General features: G+C 36.0%; 1 protein-coding gene and 1 pseudogene across 1 annotated transcript; one reads left to right on the top strand and one right to left on the bottom strand.

The window, feature by feature from the left end:
- The first annotated feature begins 892 nt into the window (after positions 1-892).
- On the top strand, positions 893-2,085 carry LOC149159874 (auxin-responsive protein SAUR76-like). The gene has a single exon (XM_089433572.1). It carries the CDS (start codon positions 1,088-1,090, stop codon positions 1,526-1,528), a length of 441 nt encoding a protein of 146 aa, XP_089289698.1. The 5' UTR covers positions 893-1,087; the 3' UTR covers positions 1,529-2,085.
- Positions 2,086-2,635: 550 nt separating this feature from the next.
- Positions 2,636-13,326, bottom strand: LOC149159873 (uncharacterized; annotated as a pseudogene).
- Between the last annotated feature and the right edge of the window lie 6,487 nt (positions 13,327-19,813).

Genomic DNA, 19,813 nt, shown 5'->3' with positions numbered 1-19,813 from the left:
GTTTTTTTATAATAAAAATGAAATATCTAATTAAAAATATGGAAATATATTTCTTATTCTTATAAGAAATAAAAATTTTCAATAGACTACAAGAATTATATATATATAATATGGGAAAGGAAATTGCTAAAAATGTCCTTTAATATTTCATTTATTTGTCATATTATGAATTTTATGAGTGAATGTTTTATCAGAAGGGTGAGCGACACGAAGTTTTATGAATAAATAACATTGTTTTCATTCTGATACCTTTGGAGATCAACCATATGGAAGTTCCATTTTAATGATACCTTTGGAGATCAACCACATGAAAGTTCCATTTTAATGAACTTCTTTGTTTTGATTCTCATACTTTTGAAAATCAATAACGTGGAAATTCCATTCTGAATCATAGTAAATACGAAATTTACTATATCATGATAGACAGTTGACCAAAAAAAACAAAAATTAAGCCAATCATAATCGACATACATATTCTGAGTGATTGTAGGATTGTTATCACCTTACAATGGTCATGCCAACATGGTACGAGATGACAAAAGGGTCCTCGATTGCATTTTGATAACGAAATGAGAAGAGCGTCGTTCATTGAATTTTGATATTAAAAATGTGCATTTAGAAGTGACAATAGCTGTCAACTTTTTACTTGTACCAACCATTGGGCAACACAAAGTGAGTTTATATTAAGATGACACTTGTTGCAATGCAGAACCTTTTACAGACACCAAGGTGAGCGATGGGGAGAGGGGCCAGAAACCGACAATTTGCTGAGACAGGTTGCCACTTTAATTTTTTAGGCATATAGAGGCAACGCATCAGAATCTTCATTAACTTTCAATCTAGGTAATAGCCAAGAAATATTCACAAGACACTGTTGCAAATCTGTCACCTAACAGGCGGTACTCATTTTTCTTCCCTCGGTGTGCTTTATTAGCAGGAAGTTCCTTTCGAATACAACATAGCATGGTTGCTTCGTTTTCAAAAGTTCCAGTACTCATCTCTATTTGCATTTCGTCCCACATCGCATTAGTCTGACAGCCTGCAAGCCGGGCGAATTCATCCGACAGTGCTCACAATAAGCTACAAAATGAACAAGGTCAAGACCATTCTCAAGTGTTGGCACTGTTTCCCGAGGGTGGGACGTTCATACATTAATCTCGCTTCTGTTTCTGATTCATTTCTTGATGATGTTCATGAGTGGAATAAAGTTATTGCACTCACTTTTGCCGAAAACAGGCCATCTGGCCTCCTCCATGCAGATAATCACAAAGTAGAGGAAGCACCGCCCGAGGGATGTAAGGTAGTGTATGTTGGGAAGTCCAGGAAACGATATTTCATAAGTGCCCATTATGCAAATCATCCATTGTTGAGGGCCATGATCGTTGAGAATTGCAGAGATGGTTTCTCAGTCGCGTGCGAGGTGGTGCTGTTCGAACATTTGGTGTGGATGTTGGAGAACACCGATGAAGAGGCAATTCAGAACGATTCCAGCTTGAAGGAATTGGCAGAATTATATTTCTGTAACTAGTGCTGGCAAAAGTCCCCGTAAAATTTAGTCTGTTTTTCTTTTCTGTCATATATATTTGACGTCCTGGGTCGACTCCATCTTAGCCGTGGGCATGGGAACAAAATGATTTTTCCTGTCCCATTGGAGTTTATAAAATCTGAGGACTTTCATAAAAGTGTGATACATAGATCTAGCTGTTGAAACAATCTAGGGAGAAAGCATGAGCTATAATGTGAGAGTCAATTTTATAAATGCTATAATTATAGTTAGCATAATTATGTTTTGGCAGGAATAATATTTGGGCCACATCTCATTGCAGCCAATAGTGATGAGACAGATAATCAAGACAGAAACGATTTCAAGAAGAATGGTTATACATGCTGCAGAGCAGTAAATTTCATATTCTCTCATTGTCTCTCAAGTGAGAAATACATCTCAAGCGATAAATACATGGAAGATTATAGATACAGTAATGTTGAAAATGAGATGTATGCAAATTACTTTAGCTAAAGGATTGAAGTGTTTGATGACACTGGACGGATTCTTCTGTTTTGTTTGTTTGATGACAATGAAAGAGTTTGATCACTGTATATGACTGTCTCGTCTCTCCTGTAATTTAGCTGAGAGAATCAAAGTGAGAGAAATGCAATTTGTAGTTTCCAACACTTATTTGCTTCTTTTCATTTGTTTGGCAGATCATTCATATATATATATATATGAGGTCTGTTTCGCCGATCATATATGATATATATGTAGAGGTTTGTAAAGTTAAGTTTTATTTCATTTTAAGTATGCCAAAGGACAACCGATCTCCACATGGAAATGAGTGGGGAAACTCAGAAAGCCAATACTCCAATTTGTATTAGCTTTTATCCTTTTTTTCTTCACAGTAAAATTGAATTTTGGCTATGCCTTACATCATGAAAGATGATATTTGTTTTATTAGTAAAATGTTGTCATTAAGGTTGTTCAGAATTAGTTCAAGTTTGAATATTTTTAAAATAATTGGTGTTTGCTAAGTCTCATCACATTTGTCTGATAAGTGCCATGGTCAATTCAAAATTACTTCACTTTAGTCAAGTTCTCCTCCGTCATTTATTGTTGATGTTTTCAATGTAATCTATTTAGCTATTTTGAATATTGAGAAGAGAAATCTATACTCGACCATTTCTCTTGATTCTTTGTCATGGTATAGGAGCTCTTAGTTGATAAATTTTGTACTCTTTGTTTCTCTAAAGCTTTCTCCCTCATCAAGGATGCGAACTCAATCTCTATTTCCAACGCTATCCACATGAAAATTGGAGCATACAATCCGAACAAAGATATTTGAGCCCCTTCAATGGTTAACATCGCAACAAACCTCTTATCTTCTCCATTTTCTGCATTCGTTAACCTCAACTGACCTTCCAACAAATACATAACAGGTAGAAGTGCAACGAGGAGTGCAAACACCTAGGGTAAAGACCTCGGGCTTGATGTCGAAGGAAAGTGTGTAAAGACCACAAAGACAGATGCACATGTCATAGCTCCAAGAAGCAAGGCATGTAGAATGGGAGTTTGAATAAAGAACTCAACACAGATGTAGATGCCAAACGCGATCCCCACAACCACAACATATAGTAGTCTATGCTCTACAATGTACTGAACTGGAATAGTTTTGGTGAATGCAGCCAATGAAGCAATAATTGTTGCTATACGTAACCACAATGGCCAGGACGGTTTCTCGGTGATTGAACCATTGATGGAACTATCATCCATAGACTGCTAAGGTATGTGCATCAATTTAGATTGAAATGACCATGTCTCTGGTAATGGAGGCTGCATAAATATAAGCAAGACACCAACAACCACCACCAGAAGTAACACACACTTTACTAACTGAATGTGGGAGAAATTCCATGTAACAATTGGAACAAATGCTAGGCCTAATAACAATACAATATATCCCAAAAGCAGGTCATCTGATCGTGGTCTTCCATTCCACCACTGGAGAGCTTCAAACATTGGTTTCCGATAGTACCAGACAGATACAGTAACAACAAGAGCATGTGAAAAACCCTGACATAGTTTCATTCTTGAAAATGTCTTACCCTTGTCTTTATAAAGAAGCAATGGAGGAGACACAACCAACAATAGGATGACAATAGCCCATAGAACATTCCTTGAAGTGAGAACAAGCATTGACAATTTTGCTCCGTATGTGCACGTCAAAATCCAAACTGCCTTGGGACTGATTCGATTGTCCAAGGCCAATCTTTTGACCAAATCCAAACCCAGAATTTTCATTTGGATAACCATGTAACTGGGGTAAATAAAACCAAAGTAATAGATGATAGTATAGCTAAATAATCGATGCTCAATATAACAGACTACTAATGTGTGGATTAGAAGATCATATTTTGTCACAATACGAGCCTTTGGAGGAAGAAGTGCTAGGCGTAGAATCACCATGACCAAGACAACACTTGCAACGATGAACTTATCAAGGGATCTGAGTTCCATAACAACTAACCAAATATTTAGATCCTAGTAGTTGTGCACATCAAACCATGCAATTGGCAAGTTTGCTGAGACAACAAATATGAAATAAGATAATAGTTTATTCTTGTTGAAAAAATTCAATTACCAGACATGAATAATAATTAGAGGAATTTCGCTACAGAACTTAGAAAGAAGGAGCACAGAGCCAAATGTTGGATACAAAACTTAGTCGATGACTCTATGTTCGACAAGATAACTAGCACATCAACATTAAAAGAATCTTGTGATATTTTCAAAGTTGCGTACCAAGGTAATGATACAGTGAAGACAGTTAAATTGCAGACATTGAGAGCACATTTCAAAACCAGTTCATGACTAGAGTAATGGGAATAGTTGGTCAAATAAAACTCATCGTTGAAACCATTACACATCAAAAGATTGTTGAAAAATTCCTTTGAAGCCCGCCCAAGAAATATGACATGATTGTAACAGCCATTCTAGAATCCAAAGAATTTACAACCTTCTCACTAGAACAGTTGACTAGATCACTTCTCGAACATGAGATAGGACTTAACTTGGCAGAAGATTCAATGGAAAAAGCTTTCAAAGCACATCTCTCTCCTAGCAGAAGCAGAGGTATAGGATATAGAGGCAACAATAAGCGAGGAAGAAGTCGAGGCAGAGGCAGATCAGAACATCATCATGCAGTAAAGAAATGGAGACCTCCACAAAACCAAACATAGAGAAGTAGAATATGGAGAAAATATAATGTTTAATGATATTACAACAAGAAATTTGGGCATTATGAAGATGAATGTAGAAAGAAACAGTCAGATCAACAAGGAGGCAGAGACCATCTCTCTAAAAATGAAGGAGAATCCTCTGAGATAATGTTTCTTTCTTGGCATATTTTTAAAGACAATCATAGCGAGGATGTTTGGTTGCTGGAGAGCGGCTGCAACAATCATATGACAGGTAACAAAAATCTGTTTTCTTATCTTGGTGCTTCCATAACATCATAAATTAATCTTGGAGATCGTTCATGTATTGAAGCTGAAGGGAAAGGTATTGTCCATGTTCTTACGAAATAGAATCACCATAAATACATACCTGATGTTTATTACATTCCACATCTGAAGCATAAACTCATTAGTGTAGGTCAATTGATGGAACATGGTTATGATGTAATATTCCAAAGGAACAAATGCTATATCTATGACAAACTGCCTAATAGAAGAATGATAGCAAAGGTTGAAAAAATCAAGAATAGGATATTTCCATTAACTCTTAGAAGTTGAAATATCTCAAAATATTTTGTCTAGAATGTGTCAAGAATAAATGAGTCTGAGCTATGGAATTCTAGGTATGGCCACATCCCATTTAAGAGTCTAAGTCTACTTCAGAAACATTTAATCGTCATTGGTCTCCCTATTATGAATGAAAAAAATGTAATTGTGAAATTTGTGTTCTATTCAAGCATAAAAGAGATAGCTTTCCCACATCTTCCTCTAGAGAAAAAGAGCCTTTAGATCTAGTCCATACAGATATATGTGGCCCAATGCAGACACAGTTCATTGGTGGTAGTCTTTATTTTTTGACCTTCATTGATGATTATAGTAGGAAGATATGGGTGTATTTTCTCAAAATTTATTCTAATACATTCTCAACATTCAAAGAATTGAAAGAAGAAGTAGAAAAGTAGAGTGGAAAGCCTTTAAAAGTCCTCAGGTCAGACAAGGGAGGAGAGTATAGCTGCAATGACTTCAATTTTTTTTGTCAACAACAAGGAATCATCATGCATAACACAACAAGATATACTCCACAACATAATGGAGTAGAAAGAAGTAAAAATCAATTCGTGAACATGGTGAGATGTATGCTTCGTGAGAAGAAGTTGTCAAATGACTATTGGACCGAAGTAGTTTCGAAAACAGTGTATGTTCTCAACATATCTCCAACAACGAGTCTCCAAGATGCAGTACCTCAAGAAACATGGGATGGTAAAAAGGTAAATGTATCTCACTTTAGAATTTTTGGATCAGTACCATTTGCCCATGTTCCTAAGCAGCTAAGAAAGAAGCTTGATGATAGGAGTGAAAGATGTAATTTATAGGTTATTATGAGTAGACAAAGGCCTATATACTTTACAATCTAGTTACCAAGAAGTTTTTTTTAAGCAAATATGTTAAATTTTTTGAAAATAAATCTTGGTCTGATCATGCTGATGAAGCTGCAAATCAATTTTCCTATCCACCATAGCTAAGATTGCATGTTCAAGAAGAGCCATACAATTCTAAGAATGATACATCTTCAAGTATTGAATCCACCACTAATTTAATATCTTCAGAGGACAATCAGAAGACAAGAAGCATCAGATAAATATATGAGTAGGAGCATGAGTTTGATTAGCATAATATGTTTTCCTTTCTTTCAACTCCACCAAACCATTTTGAAGAAGTAATTAAAGAAAAAAATTGGGCTGATACAATGAACCAAGAATTTGGTGCCATAGAGAAGAACCGGACTTGGAAATTAGTTGATCTCTCAAGAGACAAAGCCAAGATTAGTGTAAAATGGGTATGTAAGACCAAGTTGAATGAAAAAAGAATGAAATTCAGAAACATAAGGCAATGTTGGCTGCCAAAGGATTATCACAATAGTTTGGTGTTGACTTTGGTGAAACCTTTCTAGTAGAAAGGTTAGACACTGTCAAAACCATTTTATCCATAGAAGCTCATTACAAATGGAAATTCTATTAGCTTCATGTAAAATATGCCTTCCTAAATGGTATATTGTAGCAAGAAGTCTATGTAGAGAAACCTCCTAGTTTCGAAGTCCTAGGACATGAGCATAAGGAATACAAATTGAAGAAAGATTTGTATTATTTGAAGAAAGCTCCAAAAGCTTGGTATAGTCGCATCGATACCTATCTCATCAAAAGTGGTTTTTGCAGAAGTAGTCATGAGGCAACTTTGTATACCAAAACACATGAATGTAAAAAGTTTATTGTATGCCTTTACTTTAATGATCTTCTTTATATAGGAAATATGATGTTATAAGACTTCAAAGCAACAATGCAAACATAGTTTTGATGACTGATCTAGGGGTCATGCAATACTTCTTAGCAATTGAAATTCACCAATCTGTAATTGGCATTTTTGTTGATCAACAAAAATATCCCATTGATATCATCCAAAAGTTCGGAATGACCAATGGAAAACCTGTTGATACACCAATTTTTGAAGGCATCAAAATCAGCAAAAAAGATGTAGCACTACCAATTGATCCCACATTGTATAAAAGCATAGTTGGTAGTTTGTTGCATATCACTGCGATTAGACCTCATATCATGTTTGTAGCAAGTTTTGTCTCTAGGTTTATGCAATCACCAAAGATTTCTCATTGGAAGGTTGCAAAAATGATCTTAAGGTATATTGCAGGGACCATAGATTGTTCTACATACATTCTAAAAATTGTTCACTTTCAGGACGTCGATTATGCAGGGAGTTTAGATTATCGTAAAAGTACATCATGGTATGCTTTTCATCTTGGAACCAATCTGATTTCATCAACAAATTCAACAACATGCCAAAGAGTGTGATTGAGAAGATTATTGAAAGATATTTCAAATGTTCATAAGGAGCCAATTCCTTTATACTGTGACAACATTTCAGTGATTTATTTATCAAACAATCATGTTTTCGAGAAAAAAAGCAAGCACATTGACACACGTTTTCATTTCATCTATGAGCTTGTGAATGATAAGGACAAAGTACTTAATTTTTGTTGTTCCAAAGATCAGATTGCAGGGATTTTCAGAAAGCCACTGGGCAAAAATGTATTTGAATTTCAAAGAAAGCAATTAGGCATTGTAAGTGCTTCTACTTGTAACAGTTGAGATTAAGAGTGGATGTTGAGATCAGTTTGCTAGGTGTTATCCCATTTAATTATGTTGTTTTATAGATGTGATAAACAATTCCGAATTACTTCATTTTAGTCAAGTTCTACTCGAGTCACTTAAAGTTAGTGTTTTCAATGTAATCTATTTAACTATTTTGAATATTGAGAAAAACAATCTCTACTAAATTTCTCTTATTTTTTTTTCATATAATTATCATTATATTACTCATAACTAAAGCAAGTTTTAACTTCTCCTTTAACCCAATTTAAATTATAATTATATTTCTCACAAACTAAATCAAGTTTTAACGCCATTTAAAATAATTATAATCCTAGAAATTGCGCTCATCTAAATAAAGCTTGAACCTCATTTAATATAGTTTAATTCAAATAATTTAATTTCATCTAGAATATGCTCCATAACAATCATTACTTTTATACTTTTGAGTGGAGCACACTGCACTCAAGGGACAATGATAGACACGTGAATTCATTGGACTCTACGAGAAATCAACAGAGCAGACCGAAGTGACAGATAACTTTTATACGCATGCAGGTCTATTGTGTGAATGCAGGCGGGACGGGGGCAGGACAGTGGCAGCGGCAGCTCCCATTGACCATTCATTGACTGGGCCACGACCCAACACCCCTCTCGTTTGCTGCGTACAAATTTAGTGCTTCCATTACGTGTACCACCAAACGTTAAGTCTCAGAAACGTTTTGCCGAACATAGATAGAGTATGAACGTTTGATTTTTGTTTTCGGTTTTTTTTTCTTTAGCGGAGATAGTGTGAACGTTTGGTTTGAATTTTTTTGGGTATGGAGAATAATTTTGTTTTTAATTAAATTTGAATGTAGAAGTAAATTCAAAATTTTAGGGAAAGAGGTGTTTTAATATTTTTAACTCAAATTTTATTATTATAAAACTTCGTTTTAGGTTTTTTTTTTGAAGTGGAGATAGTGTGAACGTTTGGTTTGAATTTTTTTTTGGGTAAGGAGGATATTTTATTTTTAATTAAATTTGAGTATACAAATAAATTCAAAATTTTAAGGAAAAATGTATTTTAATATTTTGAATTCAAATTTTAATATTATAAAATTTCAACAACTTAAAATTATACTTTTCTAAACAATTTTTAAGTAAATTTATTATAAAATTAATAAAAACTTAACTCTCAAATGGTGGTATTTTCTATGTATGTATGAGAAGACTGAAATCGTACTCTTATAATGTTTTTCCTCACATTAATAATCATGGACATCCCATGTTCTTTGGTCTCTATTCACTTCGCTTAACTTTTGTCTCTTATGATCTAAGTATTGTCTTCATCAACAGCTCTATTTTATCCATATTTGTACTCGATAGAACTTTTTATTGGGATGATGAACGAAAACGTACTCTTTTTTAAAGAAAAAAACATTATTTGACATAGCAGTTTTGTATTGAAAATGTATTTTTTTTTAATTGTTTTTAATTTTATTTAATATAATGTGAACAAACAATGTGAAGCATTTTGTCGGCAAGGTTGGTATTTGACTGATAAAATGTTGTTATTTAATATTTTAAAAATGTTTATAATTTTTTATTCATAATTTATTTTCTTAGTATATTTCTTAACTTATAATAATTTTTAAAACTTTATTGTATCTTATATAATATTATATTTTTAATGAATATTATATCAGGTTTATTGTTTATATTATTATGATGATCAATTTTAACGTGTATATGATTTATAGATTATAAGAAAGTAAGAGATTGTTGAGTATTTTTTAACATTTTATTTTTATATTAAAATAATTGAGAAATAATTTTAGATCACAATTTCGTTTAGTTAAAGGATTTGAGAGAAAGTGATTTTCATCTTCAACCCTCAAAAACTAGATCAAATATGAGTATAAGATGGACAATCTAAGAGAAAGTGCTTTTCATTGTAAATCATTTTTGGATTGCAAAAGTGACACTCTTTCATCCCATGGCATTTTGAGAATTCACTGTCTAGCTTCATTATGAAGCTCATGAGAATAATTTTTTATCTTAGAAATTTCTATTTCCTTCTTAACACTAGTCAAGGCATAGGTAATTTTGGTTTTCAAGCTTGGGTTGATCAACCCCTTATAATATCATAGTTACATTTTTCCTTCTAGTTCTTATTTCCCCACAATTTTTCCTTAAATTTCCAAATAATAATATTTTTAATATTATCCATATTCTACAAGATAATCTCTTCCTTCATTTTCTAATGGTCAAGCTTGACCTAGAGGTGAGGTTTTTGCCTAGAATTAGAAAGACATTTAGGAAATCCCTTGAAGTCCATGTTATACAACGTCTTCTTATACATACCATACATAATCAAAGTGATCCTTTCAATAAGAAAATACATGCTTCAATTAGAAATATATAATAACAATTATTTCCTTTAATATTAAAATTATAAGTTATAAACAATAAAATCAAATTTATCTTATATGTAAGAGAAAAAAAATAAAATAAAATTTATCTTATATGTAAACGAAAAAAATTAAAAAAAAATATTTATTTATTTGAGAAAACATTTATTATTTAGAATATCAAAATTGAATTTGATAATATCTTTGATAATATAATCTTTAATAATCTTTCTTTATTATTTAGTTTTAAAATATATTGCTTATGAACTTAAAATAATTTCGTATCATATCATTGAAATGCTTTTAAAAATATAATTGAAATTAATATACCAAATCATTTTATAGTATATTGTTATTGGTATATTGGTATTGGTATATTGATAGTTTATAGTAAATTAAAATTTAATTTTTTATCGAATTATTTTATTTATAGTTAACCTCAAAATAAATTGTTATTATCAATTTTTAATTTAAATTTCAGTAATAAAATAATCTTTAATAAGAAGCACACCACTGCAATTTTAATATATAGAGAAAAATGATATGTAATATATAAAAGATTGATATTAAAATATTACATTGAAATATATAATTTATAATCAAATTAAAATAAATTATTATTTTAAATATTATTTATTAATCTAATTTTAAATATAAATAATTATCAACCATTATTTTTTTCCAAAGGAAAAAACGGTAACCTTTTATTAAAGAATTAATGAAAAGTTACACTAATAGATGCACTGAAGCATTTCACAATCTGCCACATGGGCTCGCGTGGTTACACAACGTTAGAAGACTAACGTGCACAAAGAAAAAGAAAAGAGAAGAGGAGAGAGCAAGAAAAAAGGGGGAAAAAAACTGAATTCCGGCAGTGATTAAAGACTCACGCTTCAGGTTTTTCTCCCCTTTTTCTTTTCGACCTTACGCCACTCTCCTTGAGTGGGCTCGGTCGAAGCAATGACTAGCTGTGTTCCTGCATTCTGTGTGCCTGTTTCTTTGTCTGAGTCTGAGGTATCTGAGTGGTGATGCCGTTTGTTGCCTCCCATGCTTTGATCCATGCTTGTCATCTCTGCCTGATTTTGGTGGGTCTCTACCTGTTGTGGAGCCTTGTTTTCTGATATGTTTTCCTTCTGATTCCCTGTTTCCGCTTCCTCTATGATGGTATCATCCTCTTCTGTTTCTGATTCTTCAACTTCTGGTGTCGAAGAGGCTTTCCTTTCCGCGGCTCTCTTCTTTGCAACCTCATCTATGTTCTGCCAACCTTTGGGCTTCCTTTGTTGTGGCTTGCTCTTGTTGAGGCTTTTGCATGCATTGTACAGATGACCTGTTTGTTGACATCCCCTGCATCTGAAGGCTGTATTCTCATAGTCCAACGGTTGTTTCCACTGTGAGTTGTTGAAGTTCAGAATGATGCTTTCAGGTAAACCTTGGCTAAGATCTACCTCGACACATATTCTAGCAAAAGTAAAGATTCCTTTTATGTGTCTCTCTGAGTCAATCTTTAACGTTCTTCCAAGGGTATTCCCTATAACTATTAAGGCCTTGGAGTGCTAGAAATGTATCGGAAGATTATGCAGCCTTACCCATACAGGCATCCTTGATACCACCATAGTATTAGCATCGAACTCTGGGAACCATGGAGTAACAAACAGTCCCGCACTGCCCCAAAACCATGGCCCTTCATTGAGAACTTTTTCCTTTTCTTCTTCTTCGAGGAAGGTTACTATGAAGAAACCCTTAGAGCATAGGTGAATTTGGCAGTTTTTTGTCCAGACCGTGTGAATCCATTGGTACAATGCATCGGTTCTAGGCCAGAAACCGTTAAATCTACATATAACAACATTTTTCTGTAGATCTGAGAATATGTACTTTACCTCTGGTAAATCCAAAGAGATAGAAGGGCTCTCTGGCACTTGATCCACGATATACTGTCCTGGGGGTGCATTTACAGCTGTTGATTCTTTCCCCTTTGGAGGCTCTTTCCCTTTGGCTGCATCACGGTATGAGCTTGTAGGTTTTGAGGTAGATCCCTTAGATCCACCTCGCAATCGGTGATTGAGTATGATTGTTGAGTCCTTCGCAACCCTGTAATGCTGAAGTGTGTGTTGATCCTGCATGCAAAACCCTGAAAATAAAAGGATTTGTAATGCAGTTGGGATTCCGAGTTTGTCCTGGATCTCTTTTTTTAACTCCAGAATACTCATCCGTTCCCAGATCTGCATACAAACGTGTCTTCCTTCTGTTGATCTGATGAAGATTTGCTTCAGATCCGCTGTGTCTGCCTTGATCAAAACCCGTTTTTCGGAATTGTTTTCTGGATCTGGCGAAAACCCATTTTGCTTCTGCCTGGATCTGGCCAGATCTGGTAAATCCACCCCAGTTCTGCAAAGTTTGGCCCGATCTAGTATGCCATTTCCCAGATCGGGACTACTATTGGGGCTATCGCTCATTTGCATGACATAGTCTTCAAGCCTTCTGTTGAAAAGCTGCGTCGAGGTGATAAGAGCCCAGATCTGCGCTGCAGAGATCTTAGGAGCCTCAGAACACCCCGAAACCAGGTCCCTACTCCCACCCCATACTTGATCTACGGCTTTGCCATTTAAAATCCGCCCTAGATCTGCAGATCGAAACCACAGCGTACCAAATCGAGGCATGGGAGCTGGCGTGCGCCTCTTTTTTCCATAGTCGCAGACAGATTTGCCATACCTATGTAGGGCGTTCTCGTATGCTGGCGTATCAAGACGGGACAAAGTAAGGGCCGTTTGTTTTGGAGTAAAAAACTCTGGACAGAAGATTTCTGGTGCCGCCATGAGGTAAACTATCTTCTCCCTGAAGGAGGAGGGGCGCACCGGTCGCAGTTTGCTGTGGTTCGATTCATAAAAAACCTTTTCATCCGCTGATCCGATCCAGAACCCATGTAACGCATCGAGCTCGGAGTATCCCGCGGCCAGGCATCTAGCCAATCCAAGGCAGATCATGTCTTTTGGGACCGCGGTGGCGCAGAGATTACCTTCTGAAACCCTAAGTCCATGAAACGCCTCCATCGCTCCAAAAAAAATCGGTCCAATTATCAACCATTATTACAAAAACAAATTAATTAATTAATCAATATTCTTCCCCTTTAAAAACCAAATGAAATCATAAATTTATGCTTAATACTTATTACAATTTATAAAATATTAACCTATTTTAAATAATAATAAAAAATTACTCTATTTAATACTCATTATAATTTAAAAGGTATTTACATATTTTAAATAAAAACAAATTACTCACTGCTCATTAACAAGCTAAAAGCACATCCATATCAAAGCCATAGATACCTATTTTAAGGCAGAATTTACTCAGCGCATTTGAATATATGGTTCAATGTGTGTACAACTATGGTTGTCATGCCCCCAATTCTTTTTTCGTTAATTGGCCTGGGTACAGCACCACCTAAGTAGTTAACATGTTCCATTGTTAAGTTACTTTACGAACTACGCCTTAACGTTCATCTTCATTTATGAATAACATAACATTAATATGCGGAATCCATTAACATTATAATATCAACGTCAACATCCATAAAATAGCAGCAAGAACACATTCATATGCAATAATAATCTTTTATTATATATGAGAAGAATTTTACAAATGACCGGGGGCAATGCTCCACCGGCGTTATACCCAAGTTAGGCACCCACCACGTGCACACCCGCATGGTGGTCTCACCCTTCATTTCAACACATAAGACTTTGCTAAGTTTAGGCAGGCTGAGGGGCAAAAGATTTTTGTTGTGCTCTGCAATGGGAATGGGGATTTTAGTTGTGTTCCACTAATTGGGTTCAAGGCTCTCTGCTAAAAGAAACACCAACAAGCATATATTCATTTGTTTGTGCTGAAAAACAAGCTTAAACCAAATAGATAGGGTGAACCGGGCGAACTCCATTGCTATCACAAACCTCAATTTCTGAAAAAATGAAATCAAGACCACCAAGAATCCGTCGATCCGGTAAACCATAACAATGACTATCTAAATGAAAGGTACATTGGACAAGGCTCTTAGATAATGTAGGCAAATCAACTACTGCATGTGGATCTGCTATTGAAGCCACGGTAACCACCGTTGCTTTTGCTGAATCTTCTGTTACAAGAGGAGGATGAAAAGCCAAGGATGCTTGGGGCTGACAATGAAATTCATGAAAAGATTTAGAGAAATTGCAGGAACGAACATGGTGGAGTAGAGACTTGGTTTGGGTATAGTTTTTAAAATTTAGATAATGGTTTGAATTTAAATTAAATAATCTTAAAATATCATTACATAAACATGTGGCATCAATCAACTTCAAACATTGGTATAAGACAACATAACTATCATAAATCAAAGAAATGAAAAAAATAGACAAATGGAATCCCCAAAAACAAAAAATTGTTTGGTAAGCATGCCTAGGGCTTGCATGAAGCCCATGTGCCCTTTTTACAAGTGCGTTTTTGCAGTACAATTAGCCCCTCTATAGTTGCTTTTGCAGCATAATTACCCAATGATTTTTTAGCAGTGTCATCCACTCCATATGGAACTACAGCAACTTTGGTTTGGTCATGGCATACATTTTCTTTTGTAGAAAATTACATATCCTCGTACTTAGCCCCTCATTTGGGAGATGGTCACTGATCTACCTTGCCTAACGATAGAGAAAATAGATTTGATAATAGATCTAGCACCACCTATAATACGAACAACACATCGAGTTTCAAAAATTTAGTTAAGACTTAGTAGTCCGTGAACGAGAACTATATATTGATGGATTAGAAGCAACATCTTGCCCAAAAGTTAACTGAAATATTGTGTGAGGGTGCAGCCAATGCAAAAAGAAACATGATGGAAAGACACTGACTGTCATGCCCTGAAAGGCTAGATTGAGTTGTTTCACCTTGCTAGAGTGGTATGCACATTTCATTATTCATAGGAATAGTATGAACATTTCATTATTTAGAGGAAAAGGAGATGAGACTCCTAGCTCGGTGGCTGAGGTAGTGCCTCTTCCATTTCAGATGGAGGGGCCACTGCAGGTGTGGATCGAAGAGATCGAAGAACGTAATAAATTATAGTTGATTATGTTGGTAAGTCTCTAAACAAGGATAATTCCTCTTAATTTAGTAGAAACCCCATTCAAATTTAGTCAGGCCATTCTGAAAATTTAGAGAATATTTAGGGTATCTCCACCCCAATGTAAGAAAAATCAGAAACATTCAGAACTTGAGGGAGAAAATGCACATAAATATTCAATCACACAAAAAAATTCATAAATATACTGAGAAAATGTATAATTAGTATTGATAAAATGTATAATTAGTATTGAGTAATAAAGCACAAGCTTACTCCCCCGATCGGGATGCAGGTCATGTCAATCAGGCCAAGCTGGGTGCAGATGTGTAGTACTCAAGCCATAATCACCGCCGCCCCCCACATGCTCAAGGCAGGGGGTGTGGCTTCTTTTGGAATGAATGCATGTTTGGTAAGTGGGCAAGGTGGCGGGGAAGGAATTAAGGTAGGATGGTGGAGTAGGCAAGGTTATTCGACATGCAAGGCAAGTAAGAAAGGTTGTGGAGAAGGGTGGTAATACAAAGACGGAGAAGGTCAACAACAAGAGGAAAACCTTGGTTGTGGATAGACACATGAAGCTGGGTATGTAATTTGGCCCTGCCTCAGTGTTGAATCTATGTTCTGGTTGGGGTTCTACTGGGGGGAGGCGAGGGGAAAGCATCCAACGCAATGGGGAATTGAATGTTATGGGTGGCTATGGGGGTGTCAATGTCAGGCCATGGACTGGTTTTTCATATATATTTTCTCCCAATTGGAAGAGAACTATGGCTATGGGGGGAGGGGGAGTAAAAGCGGACAGTGGGGCTATGTGGGTCAAGACTTAGGTTTTAAGGCCAAGGGGACTAGGTATAGATGCACTGCAAATTCAGGTGGGATGGGAGTTGTAGAGAGAGGTAGGGAAGAACTGAGGGTAGCGGGATGTGGCTTAAGTCGTAGTAATGGGCCGCAGAGAAACCATTGGGAGAGTTGGAACTTGTATGGCACTACACGTAGAGCTAGGAACCCTGTGTGGCAAACTTACCGAGGGGACAAGTGAGACCATGACTTCTCTCTATGGACCGAGGGTGAAAGAAGTCGGAATCAATGCAAGCGTCTTGCAAGACTCAAGAAGGGCATGCGGGCTCGGCTTGAGATGTAGCAAGACAACTGACATATAAACCATAGTAAGGGGATGGGTATAATGATGGGCCCTGGGGTAATAGTCTGAGACCCCCCTCCCCCCACTTCTAGTATCTACGGGCTCTGGGATTCCCCTGCACTCACATGGACAAGTATAGAGGAGAGGAAATTCATTTTGGATAAGGTGGTGTGTTAAGAAAAGTTTCACAAATATAAATTCTTTTGGGTGTCGTCAGGGCTCTGTTAAGCAGGTCATGGCCCGAGCAGTGAGAGGAAATGAACAGGATAGGAGAGGCCCGGTCCCTCGACCAGAGAAGGGACCAAGAACATCGGAAGCTTACAGGGGTCATAAATCTATAGAGCACCTCATCATTGAGGTAGCAACGACATACTGTGACGAAACAGATGTGGGCATTCAGAAATTTCTAGAAGATTAGGAAGAAGAGGTAAAGCAAGAAAGAGAGACCGAGGAAGAGTTGGACAATTGGAGAATGCTAGTTCCATATCTAGGGAATTCTAGGGGGAGAATCACACAGTTTAAACAAACACTCTACTTGTACTACCTAATGAAGAGTCTACTAAGTAAGAAAATGGAGAAAATTTCTATGGGGATGGCAGTGACAGTCTAGGGATTGCCAAATTACAATAAAGACGCGGAGAAAAAAAATTTGTAGCTGCACAAACAGGACGTCAAGATGGACAAGATTGACCGCCACATCCCTTGCATTCGGGAGTTGTATGGCATGCCAGGGGCTACTGCTAAAGACACTGCACTCATCACATCGGTCTTTAAAGAACAGAAGGACTAGACTCCCCCATGCATAATTTTGGTTAATGCGGTTAGCTTTTAATTTTCATGTTACATATGTTAGTTTTTACAGTTATGTAGTATCTGGACATGAGATAGAGACATATATAGCATGGCTAGAAAGACTAAAATAATTCTATTTTTGGTTGGCTTATAACGCTAACCAGTGGCCAAAAGACTAGGTTTCCCCTCGGGGCAAGTTGAGGCCACCTGTTAATCTGTGTGGTGTAAACTTGTTTACTATATAATAGAAAATGGAATGGACCTGCCAAGGTTAACAAAAATAAAAATAAAGCACAAGCTTACTAGTCAAATTTTTCTCTCTTTTATGAAATTGGATGGAGTTGGAAGAATTGGAAGAGTAGGGTTTATACCCTGAACTTCGAGCAATATGAAACTTAATAGGTAACCAAAATGGGATTTATGAATTGTCCAATAGGTAAACTCTGCTCCCTCCATGGAGTGGGGCATCTGATGTATTGGTATTGGTTTTTCTTCCGACTGCCTCCACTACCTAAATCAATGGACACATAATCGGTGTGCTCACTATAGCCCTTCACTATTCCCTGAGTTGCATTCGTTTTCTTCTGTCTCACACAATTGTCTGTAATTTTCTCTTTAATGGTAGTTAAAAACTTGGTGGCAGCATAATTTTTCTCTCAAACCTTAGGGAACTACTTCAAATCTCATCAACTTCTATGGCCCTTAAACTTTTCGTGGCCAATTCGAAACTCATAGACTCTTGTGAATTATCTGCAAGGTCTGGTGGGTTTTCAATATTTTATGGATGGTGGCCTTCATTTGAATTTGTTTATCAGCTAGACTTTTGTGGCAATTTCTGTGGAAGAATTCTTGAAAGGTACATATTTTCATGGATGGGAAGGATTTGTTGTTTGCCATGAACACAATCCTATGAAATTGGAGCCCCAAAGTCTCATGATGGATGATAGGATCGACTTGCATGCGAGCAGTGTCGTCCTCTGATATTCATGGCCATGAGTTATGGCCCTCTAAGTTGAGGTTCTATCTATTCGGTGCTCAGCTCTGGTCGCTACTAGAAATCAATGTTCCCACTAGTTACGAGAGGCTCCTGGCGTCTGACACAATGGTGGTGAACATCACTATAATCAAATGAAAATGTAGTAGGCATGCAACATGCCACGAAGTATAATGCAGTGGCTTTGGAGCGGTTGCTTTCCATACATATTTGGATAACTTTGTAGTGGAGAGTGCAAAGCATTAAATGTTTTCCAAGTAATGCTAAACACAACTTAGCATTAAACCAACATTGAGTTGAAAGTGAAAAAAATTATCCTATGTTTAATAAAATCATATGGTTTCCTCGATAATAAGAGGTGGAAACTAAAACTTTGGATAAAAAAGTGTTTAATGTAATATTTATGCTCAAACATTGGTTAAAACATCCAATACACTGTTAAGTCAAAACAATTTAATGTTTGGTCAACGTCGATCAAACACTATAGTACCTGCACTACTGAAGGCATGGAAAATTATCCTATGTTTAAGAAAATCATACAGTTTCCTAGGCAATAAGAGGTGGAAACTAAAAATTTAGATAAAAAATTGTTTAATGTAATATTTCTACTCAAATTAAAACATCCAATACATTGTTCAATCAAAACACTTTAATGCTTCATCATTACCAATCAAACGCTATAATCCGTGCACTACCGAAAACAGTTACTAATAAGAAAGTAACTAATAAGAATTTTTAGAAATCCCCATTACGGAAAAGTCGCAATAGAAAATTGCATACTATATAATATCTTTCCATCAATATTTTTCAATAGAAAAATTGCATATTATATGGGATCTTTTCGTCAATATTTGTTTTTTTCAGAGAGAAAATCGACATGATATTATAATAAGGAGATATAATAGGCGTAATACATATCAGACCATATGATCTAACCAATAGAGCATGGCCAGAAATAGACAAATGCTGAGCAGATATGAAAAGATACATGCCAGATGAGCAGATTAAATACACCGAAGAGTCATAACAATCCATCATAACAGTCCATCATGAGAGATCCATAGGACAGCAATGGAAAACCATCAGAATCAAAACGAGCAGATTAAATATACAGAAGACCCATAACAGCCCATCAAAAAGAGATCCATGAAGGATGGCAGCATATAACCTTCAGAATCAAAACTGATCAATCAAAGCAGAAATAAGGATCGGAATGGAGGAAATGAGATTCTTTGAATCCTGAAAAATGTGTGCGTTCCTCCATTTCCACATGAGCTAGCACGTGCAGATGAACAGCGATCTCCATTCTGATCGTTGAACGGACCACCATCTGAAGCCATCCTGAACAGAAGTGAACACCTGGTAAGGAAAACCAAAAGATAGGGAAAGATCATACCAGACTTGGGATGATGCCAAACATTGGAAGAACATATGGAGATTAGTTTCAGATGCCCGGCAGCACATAGTGCATCTACCAGGACCCATCCATCCCTTTCTCTGAAGAACTTCCCAAGACAGGTT

The sequence above is a fragment of the Pinus tabuliformis genome, chromosome 5_2 (assembly GCF_031772625.1).
Source record: "Pinus tabuliformis cultivar Carrire ecotype Pingquan chromosome 5_2, CPIR1, whole genome shotgun sequence".
Taxonomy (NCBI): domain Eukaryota; kingdom Viridiplantae; phylum Streptophyta; class Pinopsida; order Pinales; family Pinaceae; genus Pinus; species Pinus tabuliformis.
This window is presented reverse-complemented; position numbering and strand designations above follow the sequence as displayed.

Coding starts and splice junctions, on each gene's coding strand:
- LOC149159874 (XM_089433572.1), top strand. CDS start 1,088: ATGAACAAGGTCAAGACCATTCTCAAGTGTTGGCACTGTTTCCCGAGG.